The sequence below is a fragment of the Schistocerca gregaria genome, chromosome 11 (genome assembly GCF_023897955.1).
Source record: "Schistocerca gregaria isolate iqSchGreg1 chromosome 11, iqSchGreg1.2, whole genome shotgun sequence".
Classification (NCBI taxonomy): Eukaryota; Metazoa; Arthropoda; class Insecta; order Orthoptera; family Acrididae; genus Schistocerca; species Schistocerca gregaria.
In genome coordinates, this window is record NC_064930.1 from 65493472 (window position 1) to 65506579 (window position 13108).

The 13108-nt window shown below is 44.3% G+C and overlaps 1 protein-coding gene across 1 annotated transcript in view; it reads left to right on the forward strand.

Moving 5' to 3' along the window:
* The window catches only part of LOC126295469 (pleckstrin homology domain-containing family G member 5), a 1663439-nt gene that overhangs the window by 1310052 nt on the left and 340279 nt on the right, over positions 1-13108 (forward strand). The window contains exon 10 of the mRNA XM_049988005.1: positions 80-162. Coding sequence (XP_049843962.1) covers positions 80-162 — 83 coding nt within the window. The remainder of the gene's footprint in view (positions 1-79; positions 163-13108) is intronic.

Here is a 13108-nt window from a genome sequence, read left to right on the forward strand (position 1 = left end):
GCTAGGATTTCTCCAGTGAAGCCAAAAATTAGGAAACGACATTTCCGCGTGGTGCTGATGGAGTTTGTATTTGTTGCAGTTCGCGACGCACAGAGTCCCACGAGGAGTTCCAGCAAAGACTCCAGCGCTTCCTCGGCGCCGCTGCTCAAAAGCGTTTCGGAGGTGAGTAAAAACTCTTTTTGCGTCCTGAGACGGTACATTCAGATTTTAAGTGAACCGAATGAGACATTTGTGAGATCCTCCAGTTGGCTGATTGGACTTGGGGGGTGAGGGCCAGACAGCGAAGTCACCATTCCCATCGGATTGGGGATGGATGGGAAAGGAAGTCGGCCCTGCCCTTTCAAAGGAACCATCCCGACATGTGGCTGGAGCGTTTCAGGAAAATGACGGAACATCTGAACCTGAATGGCCAGACGAGCGTCTGAAGCGTCGTCCTCCAGAAAGCGAGTACAGTGTCCGAACCACTGCATCACCTCGCTCAGTAATCCTACTGTAATTTGGAAAACGACTCTGTCTCCTTCTAGCAGCAGTTTGTAACAACATGCTGGAGCTACGAAGGGTACCTAGCTACTGGAAAAGCATGCACAGGTCTTTCCCATTCCCAAGAAAAGTCGTTTTTGAGTCATCAGTCTACATGTGGTGCTCCCCAAGGTTCCATACTTGTTCCACTACTTTTTCTTGTGCGTCTTAATGCACATCTGTTACACATCTGTTACATTACCAGATGCCAAGTTTGTCTTATTTGCAGATGATACAAACATTGCAATAAATAGTAAATCAAATATAAATTTAGAAAGGGCACCTAATCAAATTTTTATGGGCATTAATAAGTGGTTCACAGCCAATTCACTGCCATTAAACTTTGAAAAGTGCCACTGTATGCAGTTCACAACTTCCAAGAGATTTCCTTCTGGTGTGTGTATAAAATATAATGACATGGAAATAGGAGAAGTTGAGAGTGTAAAATTCTTGGGATTACAACGTGATAATAGATTCAGTTGGAAGCAACATACTAACGAACTGCTGAAGCGCCTAAACAAGTCTGTGTTTGCAATGCGAATGATGTCACACATAGGAGATATAAATATTTTTAAAAAACTGGCATATTTTCCTTATTTTCACTCATGTCATATGGTATCATATTTTGGGGTAACTCCACAAACAGAGAAAAAAGTTTTAGAGTACAGAAGTGCATAATAAGAATAATGAGTAGTGTAAATCCAAGAACATCATGTCGAAACCTATTCAAAGAATTGGCCATATGAACCACAGCTTCTCAGTATATTTATTCCTTAATGAAGTTTGTTGTGAATTATACATCTCTTTTTCCCACCAACTGCTTAGTATGCAGTATCAATACTAGGAATAAGAACAATATACATAAAGATTTAAAATCACTTACTCTTGCCCAGAAAGGAGTCCAGTATTCAGCAACGCATATTTTCAATACGTTACTAGCAACCATTATGAGTTTAGTTTCAGACAAGGCACAATTTAAACATAACCTAAAAGAATTTTTAGTGGCCCACTCCTTCTATACCATCCATGAATTTCTCAACAAGTTCAGTAGAGTATTTCAATGAAAATTTATTATAATTTAATTTTTGACAATACTTGGTTGGGTTGAGCCAGGTAACTACCTACTGTGTGAGTGATGGATGTATGGAAAGCAGATGTAAGTCTTAAGTCTGTAAATAGTGGAAGTTTAATTTTAAATCTTGTACATAATCTGACTGTTCTTAACTGAGGATCCCTGAAATGAATAATTTACTTTAATTTTTGACAATATTTGGTTGTAATAGCCAAGAAACTAGCAAATGTGTGAATGATGGATTTAATGAAAGCAGATGTAATCATTAAACCTGCAAATATTAGAAATTTAAATTTAATTCGTGTACGTAATTTTACGGTTTATTGACTGAGGATCATTAAAATTAATGAAACTCAAGTTTTTCTAATTACATTTTTGTAATGTGTGTATCTGACATCTTCCACACCCTGGAGGAATCCGTCTTTTATGGGTGCATGGAATGAATAATTAATCTAATCTAATCTAAATCTAATCTAATCGGACTGGTTCGATGCGGCCCGCTACGAATTCCTCTCCTGTGCCAACCTCTTCATCTCAGAGCAGCACTCGCGACATACGTCCTCAATTCTTTGCTTGACGTATTCCAATCTCTGTCTTCCTCTACGGTTTTCGTTCTCTACAGCTCCCTCTAGCACCACAGAAGTCATCGCCGATGTCTTAACACATCTCCTATCGTCTCATTCTTTGTCCTTCGCAGTGTTTTCCACATTTTCCTTTCCTCTCCGATTCTCTGGAGAACCTGCAAATTCCTTACCTTATCACTCCACCTAATTTTCAATATTCTTCTGCAGCACCACATCTCAAATGCTTCGATCCTTTTCTGTTCCAGTTTTCCCACAGTCCATGTTTCACCGCCATACAGTGCTGTGCTCCAAACGTACATTATCAGAACTTTCTTCCTGCAATTAAGAATCACGTTTGCTACTAGTAGACTTCTCTTGGCCAGGAATGTCCTTTTTCGCCAATGCTAGTCTGCTTTCGATGTCTTCCTTGGCCCGTCCATCTTCAGTTATTTTGCTGCCTAGGTAGTACAATTTCTTAACTTCATGTACTTCGTGACCATCAATACTGATGTTAAGTTTCTCAGTGTTCTCATTTCTGCTACTTCTAATCACTTTTCTATTGTTGAATTAACGGAACATGTTCCATACCGTCGCGTATTTACGATTTTTGAAGGACGAAAATGATCTCTGTAAATTCCGTGATCACAGTTGTTGCGAACCTCACAAAAGTACCCGGCGTAGGAACAGTCGAAACTTGGCAGGGGAAAGAAGCTAGAAAATAAGTGGACGTCCATTTCGGCTTAAGTGCCAGATCTTATTAGTTTGCGAGAAAATGACAGTCAAAGTTTCGATGCCGCTTCACCAGTTCTGCCTCGCAGACTATATCCAAGTTTGATGGTAGCGTCATCTTACACTCCTGGCCCTTAAAATTGCTACACCACGAAGATGACGTGCTACAGACGCGAAATTTAAACGACAGCAAGAAGATGCTGTGATATGCAAATGATTCGCTTTTCAGAGCATTCACACAAGGTTGGCGCCGGTGGCGACACCTACAACGTGCTGACATGAGGAAAGTTTCCAACCGATTTCTCATACACAAACCGCAATTGACCGTCGTTGCCTGGTGAAACGTTGTTGTGATGCCTCGTGTGAGGAGGAAAAACGCGTACCATCACGTTTCCGACTTTGATAAAGGTCGGATTGTAGCCTATCGCGATTGCAGTTTATCGTATCGCGACATTGCTGCCCGCGTTGGTTGAGATCCAATGACTGTTTGCAGAATATGGAATCGGTGGGTTCAGGAGGGTAATACGGAACGCCGTGCTGGATCCTAACGGCCTCGTATCACTAGCAGTCGAGATGACAGACATCTTATCCGCACGGCTGTACCGGATCGTGCAGCCACGTCTCGAACCCCGAGTGAACAGATGGGGACGTTTGCAAGACAACAACCATCTGCACGAACAGTTCGACGACGTTTGCAGCAGCACGGACTATCAGCTCGGAGACCGTGTCTGCTGTTACCCTTGACGCTGCATCACAGACAGGAGCGCCTGCGGTGGTGTACTCGACGACGAACCTGGGTGGCAAAACTTCACTTTTTCGGATGAATCCAGGTTCTGTTTACAGCATCATCATGGTCGCATACGTGTTTGGTGACATCGCGGTGAACGCCCATTAGAGGCGTGTATTCTTCATCGCCATACTGGCGTGTCACCCGACGTGATGGTATGGGGTGCCATCGGTTACACGTCTCGGTCACCTCTTGTTCGCATTGACGGCACTTTGAACAGTGGACGTTACATTGCAGATGTGTTACGAACTGTGGATCTACGATTTATTCGATCCCTGCAAAATCCTACATTTCAGCAGGATAATGCACGACCGCATGTTGCAGGTCCTGTACGGGCCTTTCTAGACACAGAACAAGTTCGACTGCTACCCTGGCCAGCACATTCTCCAGATGTCTCACCAGTTGAAAACGTCCAGTCAATGGTGGCCGAACAACTGGTTCGTCACAATACGCCAGTCACTACTCTTGATGAACTGTGGTATCGTGTTGAAGCTGCATGGGCAGCTGTACCTGTACACGACATCCAGGTTCTGTTTGACTCAATGCCCAGGCGTATCAAGGCTGTTATTACGGCCAGAGGTGGTTGTTCTGGTTACTGATTTGTCAGGATCTATGCACCCAAATTGCGTGAAACTGTAATCACATGTCAGTTCTAGTGTAATATATTTGTCCAATGAATACCCGTTTATCATCTGCATTTCTTCTTGGCGTAGCAATTTTAATGGCCAGTAGTGTATTTGTACATTCAATACTTGCATGCCTTTGTTCTTAATCACCATTTTTATCTGATTGGCACAGCTTTTAGTAACTTTACACATGAAATTTTCATGTCATTGTCATATTACCAGATTTCCTCCAGTTTCTGCATGAGACCTTGATTGGCGGTTATTGTAAATTTCCTTATCCTCTGTTTCACAATAGCCCATAAATTTTCAATTGGATTCATATCAGGGCTATTGCCTGGACTGGGCAACTCTTTCACCTGATTTATTTCCAAGTACTTTAAACACTTTTGGCATTGAGGCAAGGTGCCCCATCATGCAAAAAAAAAAAAAATTATCATTATTAGGAATCCACGCATTTATTTAGGGGAAAAGTTCCTTTTCAAGGATTTTTTGTTTTTCTTGCCTCAGTGTCCCTTGAAACATGTGGCATCTCCGAGGACCTTTGACGGACATCATAGTCCAGACCGTAAAGGACGTTGGATGCTTCACGCATATCTGCACTCACTCAACTTTGAACTGTTCTCTGCTTTCTTCCATCACAGTGAATGCAGATTCGTCGCTGAATCATACCTGAAGCATGTGTACAAAATTGCAAGGTACAAAATGATGGGAATATTACCATAGGAGACCTCAACAGCCCCAAAATTCAAGTGTGCATTTCTTAAGTCTCGATAAAACATCACAATTTCAAGGCAAAACTCCTAACTTTAGAGACCCACTTAATTTGCCATGTCATTCCACGTACCTTAGCCCTGTCCTCACTTGTCCACTCCCGAAGTTGTTTAGCCCACTGCAATCTTTTCGTTTTCGTGGCGGGTGTAATTTTCTGTTTTTTCCTTGGCCGGCATGCCTTTAAATCGCATTCATACAGCCTCCTCCTCCTTGTCACGGGTGAAACTTCACCACTCAAACCTTTCAGCTAAGGGCTCGTGTCTGCAGAAGTAAGTTTATGGTTCACTGCTCAAAAATGTTTGAAATGGCTCTGAGCACTATGCGACTTAACTTCTGAGGTCATCAGTCCCGTAGAACTTAGAACTACTTAAACCTAACTAACCTAAGGACACCACACACATTCATGCCGAGGCAGGATTCGAACCTGCGACCGTAGCGGTTGCGCGGTTACAGACTGATGCGCCTAGAACCGCTCGGCCACAGCGGCCGGCGGTTCATTGTTGCCATGTTTGTAAGTATTCCAATTGTTCTAGGACTGATTTTTCTTTTACATCCGCGTTTACTTTCCCTGTTTTGTCTTGTATTCACCAGGTTTCTGCACTGAAAACCTGATTCTTTGGCAGTTATCTGTGATACTCTCATTCTTTCAGCAATTTCTTGCTGTGAATAACGATTTTCAGCAACTCCGCGGTGGGCCAAATATCTCACGAAATAAGCATCAAACGAAAAAACTACAAAGAACGAAACTTGTCTAGCTTGAAGCGGGAAACCAGAAGGCACTATGGCTGGCCCGCTAGATGGCGCTCCCTTAAGTCGAACGGGTATCAACTGCGATTTTTTTTAAGTAGGAACCCCATTTTTATTACATATTCGTGTAGTACGTAAACAAATATGAATGTTTTAGTTGGACGATTTTTTTGCTTTGTAGTAGATGGCGCTGTAATACTCACAAACATGTAAGTACGTGGTATCACGTAACATTGCGCCATGGCGGACGGTATTTTCTTCGAGATACATTACCCGTGTTAAAATGGACCGTTTACCAATTGCGGAAAAGGTCGATATCGTGTTGATGTACGGCTACTGTGATCAAAATGCCCAACGGGCGTGTGCTATGTATGCTGCTCGGTATCCTGGACGACATCATCCAAGTGTCGGGCCGTTCGCCGGATACTTACGTTATTTAAGGAAACAGGAAGTGCTCAGCCACGTGTGAAACGTCAACCACGACCTGCAACAAATGATGATGTCCAAGTAGGTGTTTTAGCTGCTGTCGCGGCTAATCCGCACATCAGTAGCAGACAAAATGCGCGAGAATCGGGAATCTCAAAAACGTCGGCGTTGAGAATGCTATATAAACATCGATTGCACCCGTACCATATTTCTATGCACCAGGAATTGCATGGCGATGACTTTGAACGTCGTGTAAAGTTCTGCCACTGGGCAGAAGAGAAATTACGGGACGATTACAGATTTTTTGCACGCGTTCTATTTAGCGACGAAGCGTCATTCACCAACAGCGGTAACGTAAACCGGTATAATATGCACTATTGGGCACCGGAAAATCCACGATGGCTGCGACAAGTGGAACATCAGCGCCCTTGGCGGGTTAATGTATGGTGCGGCATTATGGGAGGAAGGATAATTGGCCCCCATTTTATCGATGGCAATCGAAATGGTGCAATGTATGCTGATTTTCTACGTAATGTTGTACCGATGTTACTACAAGATGTTTCACTGCATGACAGAATGGCGATGTACTTCCACCATGATGGATGTCCTGCACATAGCTCGCGTGCGGTTGAAGCGGTATTGAATAGCATATTTCATGACAGGTGGATTGGTCGTCGAAGCACCATACCGTGGCCCTCACGTTCACCGGATCTGACATCCCCGGGTTTCTCTCTGTGGGAAAGGTTGAATCATATTTGCTATCGTGATCCATCGACAGCGCCTGACAACATGCGTCAGCGCAATGTCAATGCATGTGCGAACATTACGGAAGGCGAACTACTCGCTGTTGAGAGGAATGTCGTTACACTTATTGCCAAATGCATTGAGGTTGACGGACATCATTTTGAGCATTTATTGCATTAGTGTGGTATTTACAGGTAATCACGCTGTAACAGCGTGTTGTTGTTATGGTCTTCAGTCCTGAGACTGGTTTGATGCAGCTCTCCATGCTACTCTATCCTGTGCAAGCTTCTTCATCTCCCAGTACTTGCTGCAACCTACATCCTTCTGAATCTGCTTAGTGTATTCATCTATTGGTCTCCCTCTACGATTTTTACCTTCCACGCTGCCCTCCAATGCTAAATTTGTGATCCCTTGATGCCTCAAAACATGTCCTACCAACCGGTCCCTTCTTTTTGTCAAGTAGTGCCACAAACTCCTCTTCTCCCCAATTCTATTCAACACTTCCTCATTAGTTATGTGATCTACCCATCTAATCTTCAGCATTCTTCTGTAGCACCACATTTCCAAAGCTTCTATTCTCTTCTTGTCCAAACTAGTTATTGTCCATGTTTCACTTCCATACATGGCTACACTCCATACAAATACTTTCAGAAACGACTTCCTGACCATTAAATCTATACTCAATGTTAACAAGTTTGTCTTCTTCACAAACGCTTTCCTTGCTATTGCCAGTCTACATTTTATATCCTCTCTACTTCGACCATCATCAGTTATTTTACTACCTAAGTAGCAAAACTCCTTTACTACGTTAGGTGTCTCATTTCCTAATCTAATTCCCTCAGCATCACCCGATTTAATTTGACTATATTCGATTATCCTCGTTTTGCTTTTGTTGATGTTCAACTTATATCCTCCTTTTAAGACACTGTCCATTCCGTTCAACTGCTCTTCCAAGTCCTTTGCTGTCTCTGACAAAATTACCATGTCATCGGCGAACCTCAAAGTTTTTATTTCTTCTCCGTGAATTTTAATACCTACTCCGAATTTTTCTTTTGTTTCCTTTACTGCTTGCTCAATATACATATTGAATAACATCGGGGAGAGGCTATAACCCTGTCTCACTCCCTTCACTGCTTCCTTTCATGTCCCTCGACTCTTATAACTGCCATCTGGTTTCTGTACAGATTGTAAATAGCCTTACGCTCCCTGTATTTTACCCCTGCCACCTTTAGAATTTGAAAGAGAGTATTCCAGTCAACATTGTCAAAAGCTTTCTCTAAGTCTACAAATAGAAACGTAGGTTTGCCTTTTCTTAATCTTTCTTCTAAGATAAGTCGTAAGGTTAGTATTGCCTCACGTGTTCCAACATTTCTGCGGAATCCAAACTGATCTTCCGCAAGGTCCGCTTCTACCAGTTTTTCCATTCGTCTGTAAAGAATTCGTGTTAGTATTTTGCAGCTGTGACTGATAGTTCGGTAATACGTTCTCATAAATGATAAGTTCACAAAGGTCCGTGTATCACATTGGAACAACAGAAATAAAATGTTCGAACGTACCTACGTTCTGTATTTTAATTTAAAAACCCTACCTGTTACCAACTGTTCGTCTAATATTGTGAGCCATATGTTTGTGACTGCTACAGTCTGTCACAAAGCGAAAAAAGTGGTCCAGCAGAAAATTCATATTTCTTTGCGCACTACACGAATATGTAATAAAAATGGGCGTTCCTATTTAAAAAAAAAAAAAAAGAAACTCAGTTGATATGCGTTTGACCTATGGCAGCGCCATCTAGAGTGCCAACCATAGCACCATGTGGTTTCCCCTTTCAAGCTAGACGAGTTTCGTACTCTGTAGTTTTTCCGTTTGACGCTTATTTCGTGAGATATTTGGCCCCGTCTCGACCAACGGACCATCCTGTATCTATATATAGTACGCTTTTGCCGTGCACTGTGAAGTGGCTTTGCGGAGTATAAACGCAGGTGTATGTGACGCAGACTGCGGAATATGGTTGACGGGCACAGGTGCGTCGGCTACACGGGCCGCGACAGACAGCGAGACTTATGCCGACTGTTTGACGGCGTCGAGCTTTTGAAGCGGAGCCGCGAGGCGCACCGCATATGGAAAGCCGACCCCCTCTCTGCTCTCTGTTTGGCTAACAGCTGCGGCCAGACCTCTGCCTTTGGCTTTGTCTGCCTTTGCCCGGCCTCTGCTGCGACCCGCGCGCGGCATTTCGCTCGCCACGAGACTGTGAGATAGCTGCGCCAGGGCTCTGCCGTAATAACAGGCGCTGACGTCACCGCTCCACTCCGCGTGGCCCGCCATCGTGGAGCACCTGCGGACGACGGCGATCGCTCAAACAACAACACGTTTACGTCGCTTTTCTTGCCACGTCAGTTTAACCTGGATGTTACGAGGTGCATTCAAGTTCTAAGGCCAGCGATTATTTTTTTCTCCGGACTGGAAAGAGATAGAAACATGCGCATTGTTTTAAAACGAGGCCGCGTTCGTTGTCAGTACGTCCCAGAGATGGCAGCACCGTACGGCAGATGGAATTTTGCCGCCAGCGGCGAGAGTGAGAACTGTTTTAAATACTTAAAATGGCGACGTTTTCCTCACTCGAACAGTGTGCAATCATTCGTTTTCTGAATTTGCGTGGTGCGAAACCAATTAAATTCATCGACAGTTGAAGGAGACACGTGGTGATGGAGTTACGGATGTGTCGAAAGTGTGTTCGTGGGTGCGACAGTCTTAACCTCATTTTGTTCGTTATAGTTGGTTGTAATTGTTCATGGCGGACGTCCCCTGACGGCCGTTGAAGTTCATTATTGATCCAGTCACTCAGTTTTTTTTATTACAGAGGGCAGTTAACCCTATGACCAAAGACGCTGAGCTACCGTGCCGGCGTAATGAATGCAGAACATCGTGTGAGAACAAACCGAAACAACATCGGGCGTGCACAAGCCGGTGTGACGACACGATCGAGAAAGTGGAGAGAATTGTTTTGGGGGATAGCCGAATGACTGTTGAACAGATCGCCTCCAGAGTTGGCATTTCTGTGGGTTCTGTGCACACAGTCCTGCATGACGACCTGAAAATGCGAAAAGTGTCATCCAGGTGGGTGCCACGAATGCTGTTGGACGACCACACGGCTGCCCGTGTGGCATGTTGCCGAGGAATGTTGACGCGCAACGACAGCACGAATGGGACTTTCTTTTCGTCGGTTGTGACGATGGATGAGACGTGGATGCCATTTTCCAATCCAGAAACAAAGCGCAAGTCAGCTCAATGGAAGCACACAGATTCACCGCCACCAAAAATATTTCGGGTAACCGCCAGTGCTGAAAAAATGATGGTGTCCATGTTCTGGGACAGCGAGGGCGTAATCCTCACCCATTGCGTTCCAAATTGCACTACGGTAACAGGAGCATCCTACGAAAATGTTTCGAAGAACAAATTCGTTCCTGCACTGCAACAAAAATGTCCGGGAAGGGCTGCGCGTGTGCTGTTTCACCGAGACAACGCACCAGCATATCGAGCTAATGTTAAGCAACAGTTTCTCCGTGATACCAACTCTGAAGTGATTCCTCATGCTCCCTACTCACCTGACCTGGCTCCTAGTGACTTTTGGCTTTATCCAACAATGAAAGACAGTCTCTATGGCCGCACATTCACCAGCCGTGCCGCTATTGCCTCAGCGATTTTCCAGTGGTCAAAACAGACTCCTAAAGAAGCCTTCGCCGCTGCCATGGAATCACGGCGTCAGCGTTGTGAAATATGTGTACGTCTGCAGGGCGATTACGTCGAGAAGTAACGCCAGTTTCATCGATTTCGGGGGAGTAGTTAATTAGAAAAAAAATGGGAGGCCTTAGAACTTGAATGCACCTCGTAAAAACGCTGAAATAACCGATTTTCGGTATTTTATTCCTGTTTTTTCCTGTAGTAAAAGTCTCACTGTGTCAGCTTGGAGAAACATAGAATCAAAATGTTAAATTAAAAAGGCAAATAAAAGAAAACTTATTCTTTCCAGCGTTCGCTGCGTTTCTCGACATGTGATTGATGTGTGGCCTTCAGTACAAAGACAGGTTTGATGTATCACTCACGCTACTCTATCCTGTGCGCTATGGTCGCAGGTTCGAATCCAGCCTCGGGCATGGATGTGTGTGATGTCCTTAGGTTAGTTAGGTTTAAATAGTTCTAAGTTCTAGGGGACTGATGACCACAGCAGTTGAGTCCTATAGTGCTCAGAGCCATTTGAACCATATATTTCTATCCTGTGCAAAACTCATCATCTACCAGTACCTACTGCAACCTACATCCTTCTGAATCTGCTTACTGTATTCATCTCTTGGTTTCCCTCTGAACGGTGAATTTACTTTCATTCAAAATGTTTTGTTAAAGAATTTACGTTATTTACTGGCGATACATCAGGAACATTAACACATTTAATCACACTATGTGAGCGTGGAAGTAGTTGTCAGTGGGTAACTGAAGATCAAAATAATTTTTTTTACTAAATGGAATTGTTATTTCTAAAAGTCTCCTTTTTTAAAACAGTTTTAAAATTATAATCAGAAAGCACCCTGTAAATATCAAGTTACAATTTACTCAGAGGTAGAAATAACATTTTTTTTGTAGTATGAGCTTTCGGGCTGAGTACCTTGCCTCTCGCTTTTAACACGGCCATAGTCACGACCGTTTAGAACAACGTGTGAAAGACTAGACTGGTGCAAATCTGCAACACACCAGATTACTTTAAAAATTTTGACAACTCAGACAAACACACAAATTATGCACCCCGTAAGAGGGACGGAAATGGTACAAAACACTCACATTAAAAATTATTTGCCACCGAAAGTGCAACTTGGTTTTAAAAGAACTCTTATGGAGTTTAAGGGTGGCAACTTTATAAACAACTTTATAAACAAAATCCATGAAATGCAGTTCTACATAAAATGTATCAACATGCTCTACATTACACATATATCACCTCTGAAGGTGATAGACAAGATAAAAACACGTTACAGGAATTCGGCCTTTACACCTTAAGCAATAAATTCGTTAACGCACTGAATCCGACAGACATGACAGAGGCAGCTACTAACGTACGGCAGACCGACAGACAGACAGACACTAACTGCCTAAGAAATGCGGACGAGAGAGATACGAGCAAGCTGGGGACGAGAGACTGACCAAGAAAAGTAATATTTAACAAGTAGATGAAACAACATATCACGAATCACTTAACTTGTAATAAACTGCGATGTCTGGCGAAGACCTGGCGCAGCACCCCCAAGTCGCTCTCCCGAACCGTCCGCTGCCAGCCGCTCCAGCGGACGCAGGAAGGCGCGCCGATCTCCCGTCTCACGGCGTCGCAGCTCGCGCCGGCCAGACTGACGTCGTGGGTTGACTCCTGCTGCTCTCGTCCACTACCCCTCGCTATACGCCGCGGCCCTCTGGAATCACGTGGCGACCTCACGTGCGCCGACGCTTGAGGCGGACAAGTCATCTCGTGTCTCAGTGCGCGACCGACCAACCGATAGATCCAACCGCCAATGCCCATTGCCTGAGCAAACTCGAGCAGACTGGCGGCCTAAACCATACTAGGACTCCGGACGCCAGACACTGAGTGCCCCACACTGACCCGGCTGACCAATTGACCAGACTCGCCCCGACTGACAGGCTGACCAATGCTCAGTTCCCAGCGCCCCTTAAATGCCCGTGAGCAGGCAACCTGCAACCTCTCCCCTTTCCCACCAGAGGGAGACACCAAAGCTGCGACTGCCACAGCGGCGCCACCGCCAGAAACGGAGGGCGACTGCTTCACACCACGCGCTGCGGCGCGCTCTTCAAAACAGCAAATTTTACCTCGGCTCACCCTCTACGATTTTTATCCTCCACGCTTCCCTCCAGTACTAAATTCCCCCTTGATGCCTCAGAATGTGTCCTGGCAACCGATTCCTTTTTCTAGTCAGGTTGTACCACACATTTCTCCCTATTTCTATCCAGTAACTCCTCATTAGTAACGTGATCTAATCATCTAATCTTCAGCATTCTTCTGTAGCACCACATTTCGAAAGCTTCTGTTCTTGTCTAAACTATTTACCGCCCATGTTTCACTTCCATA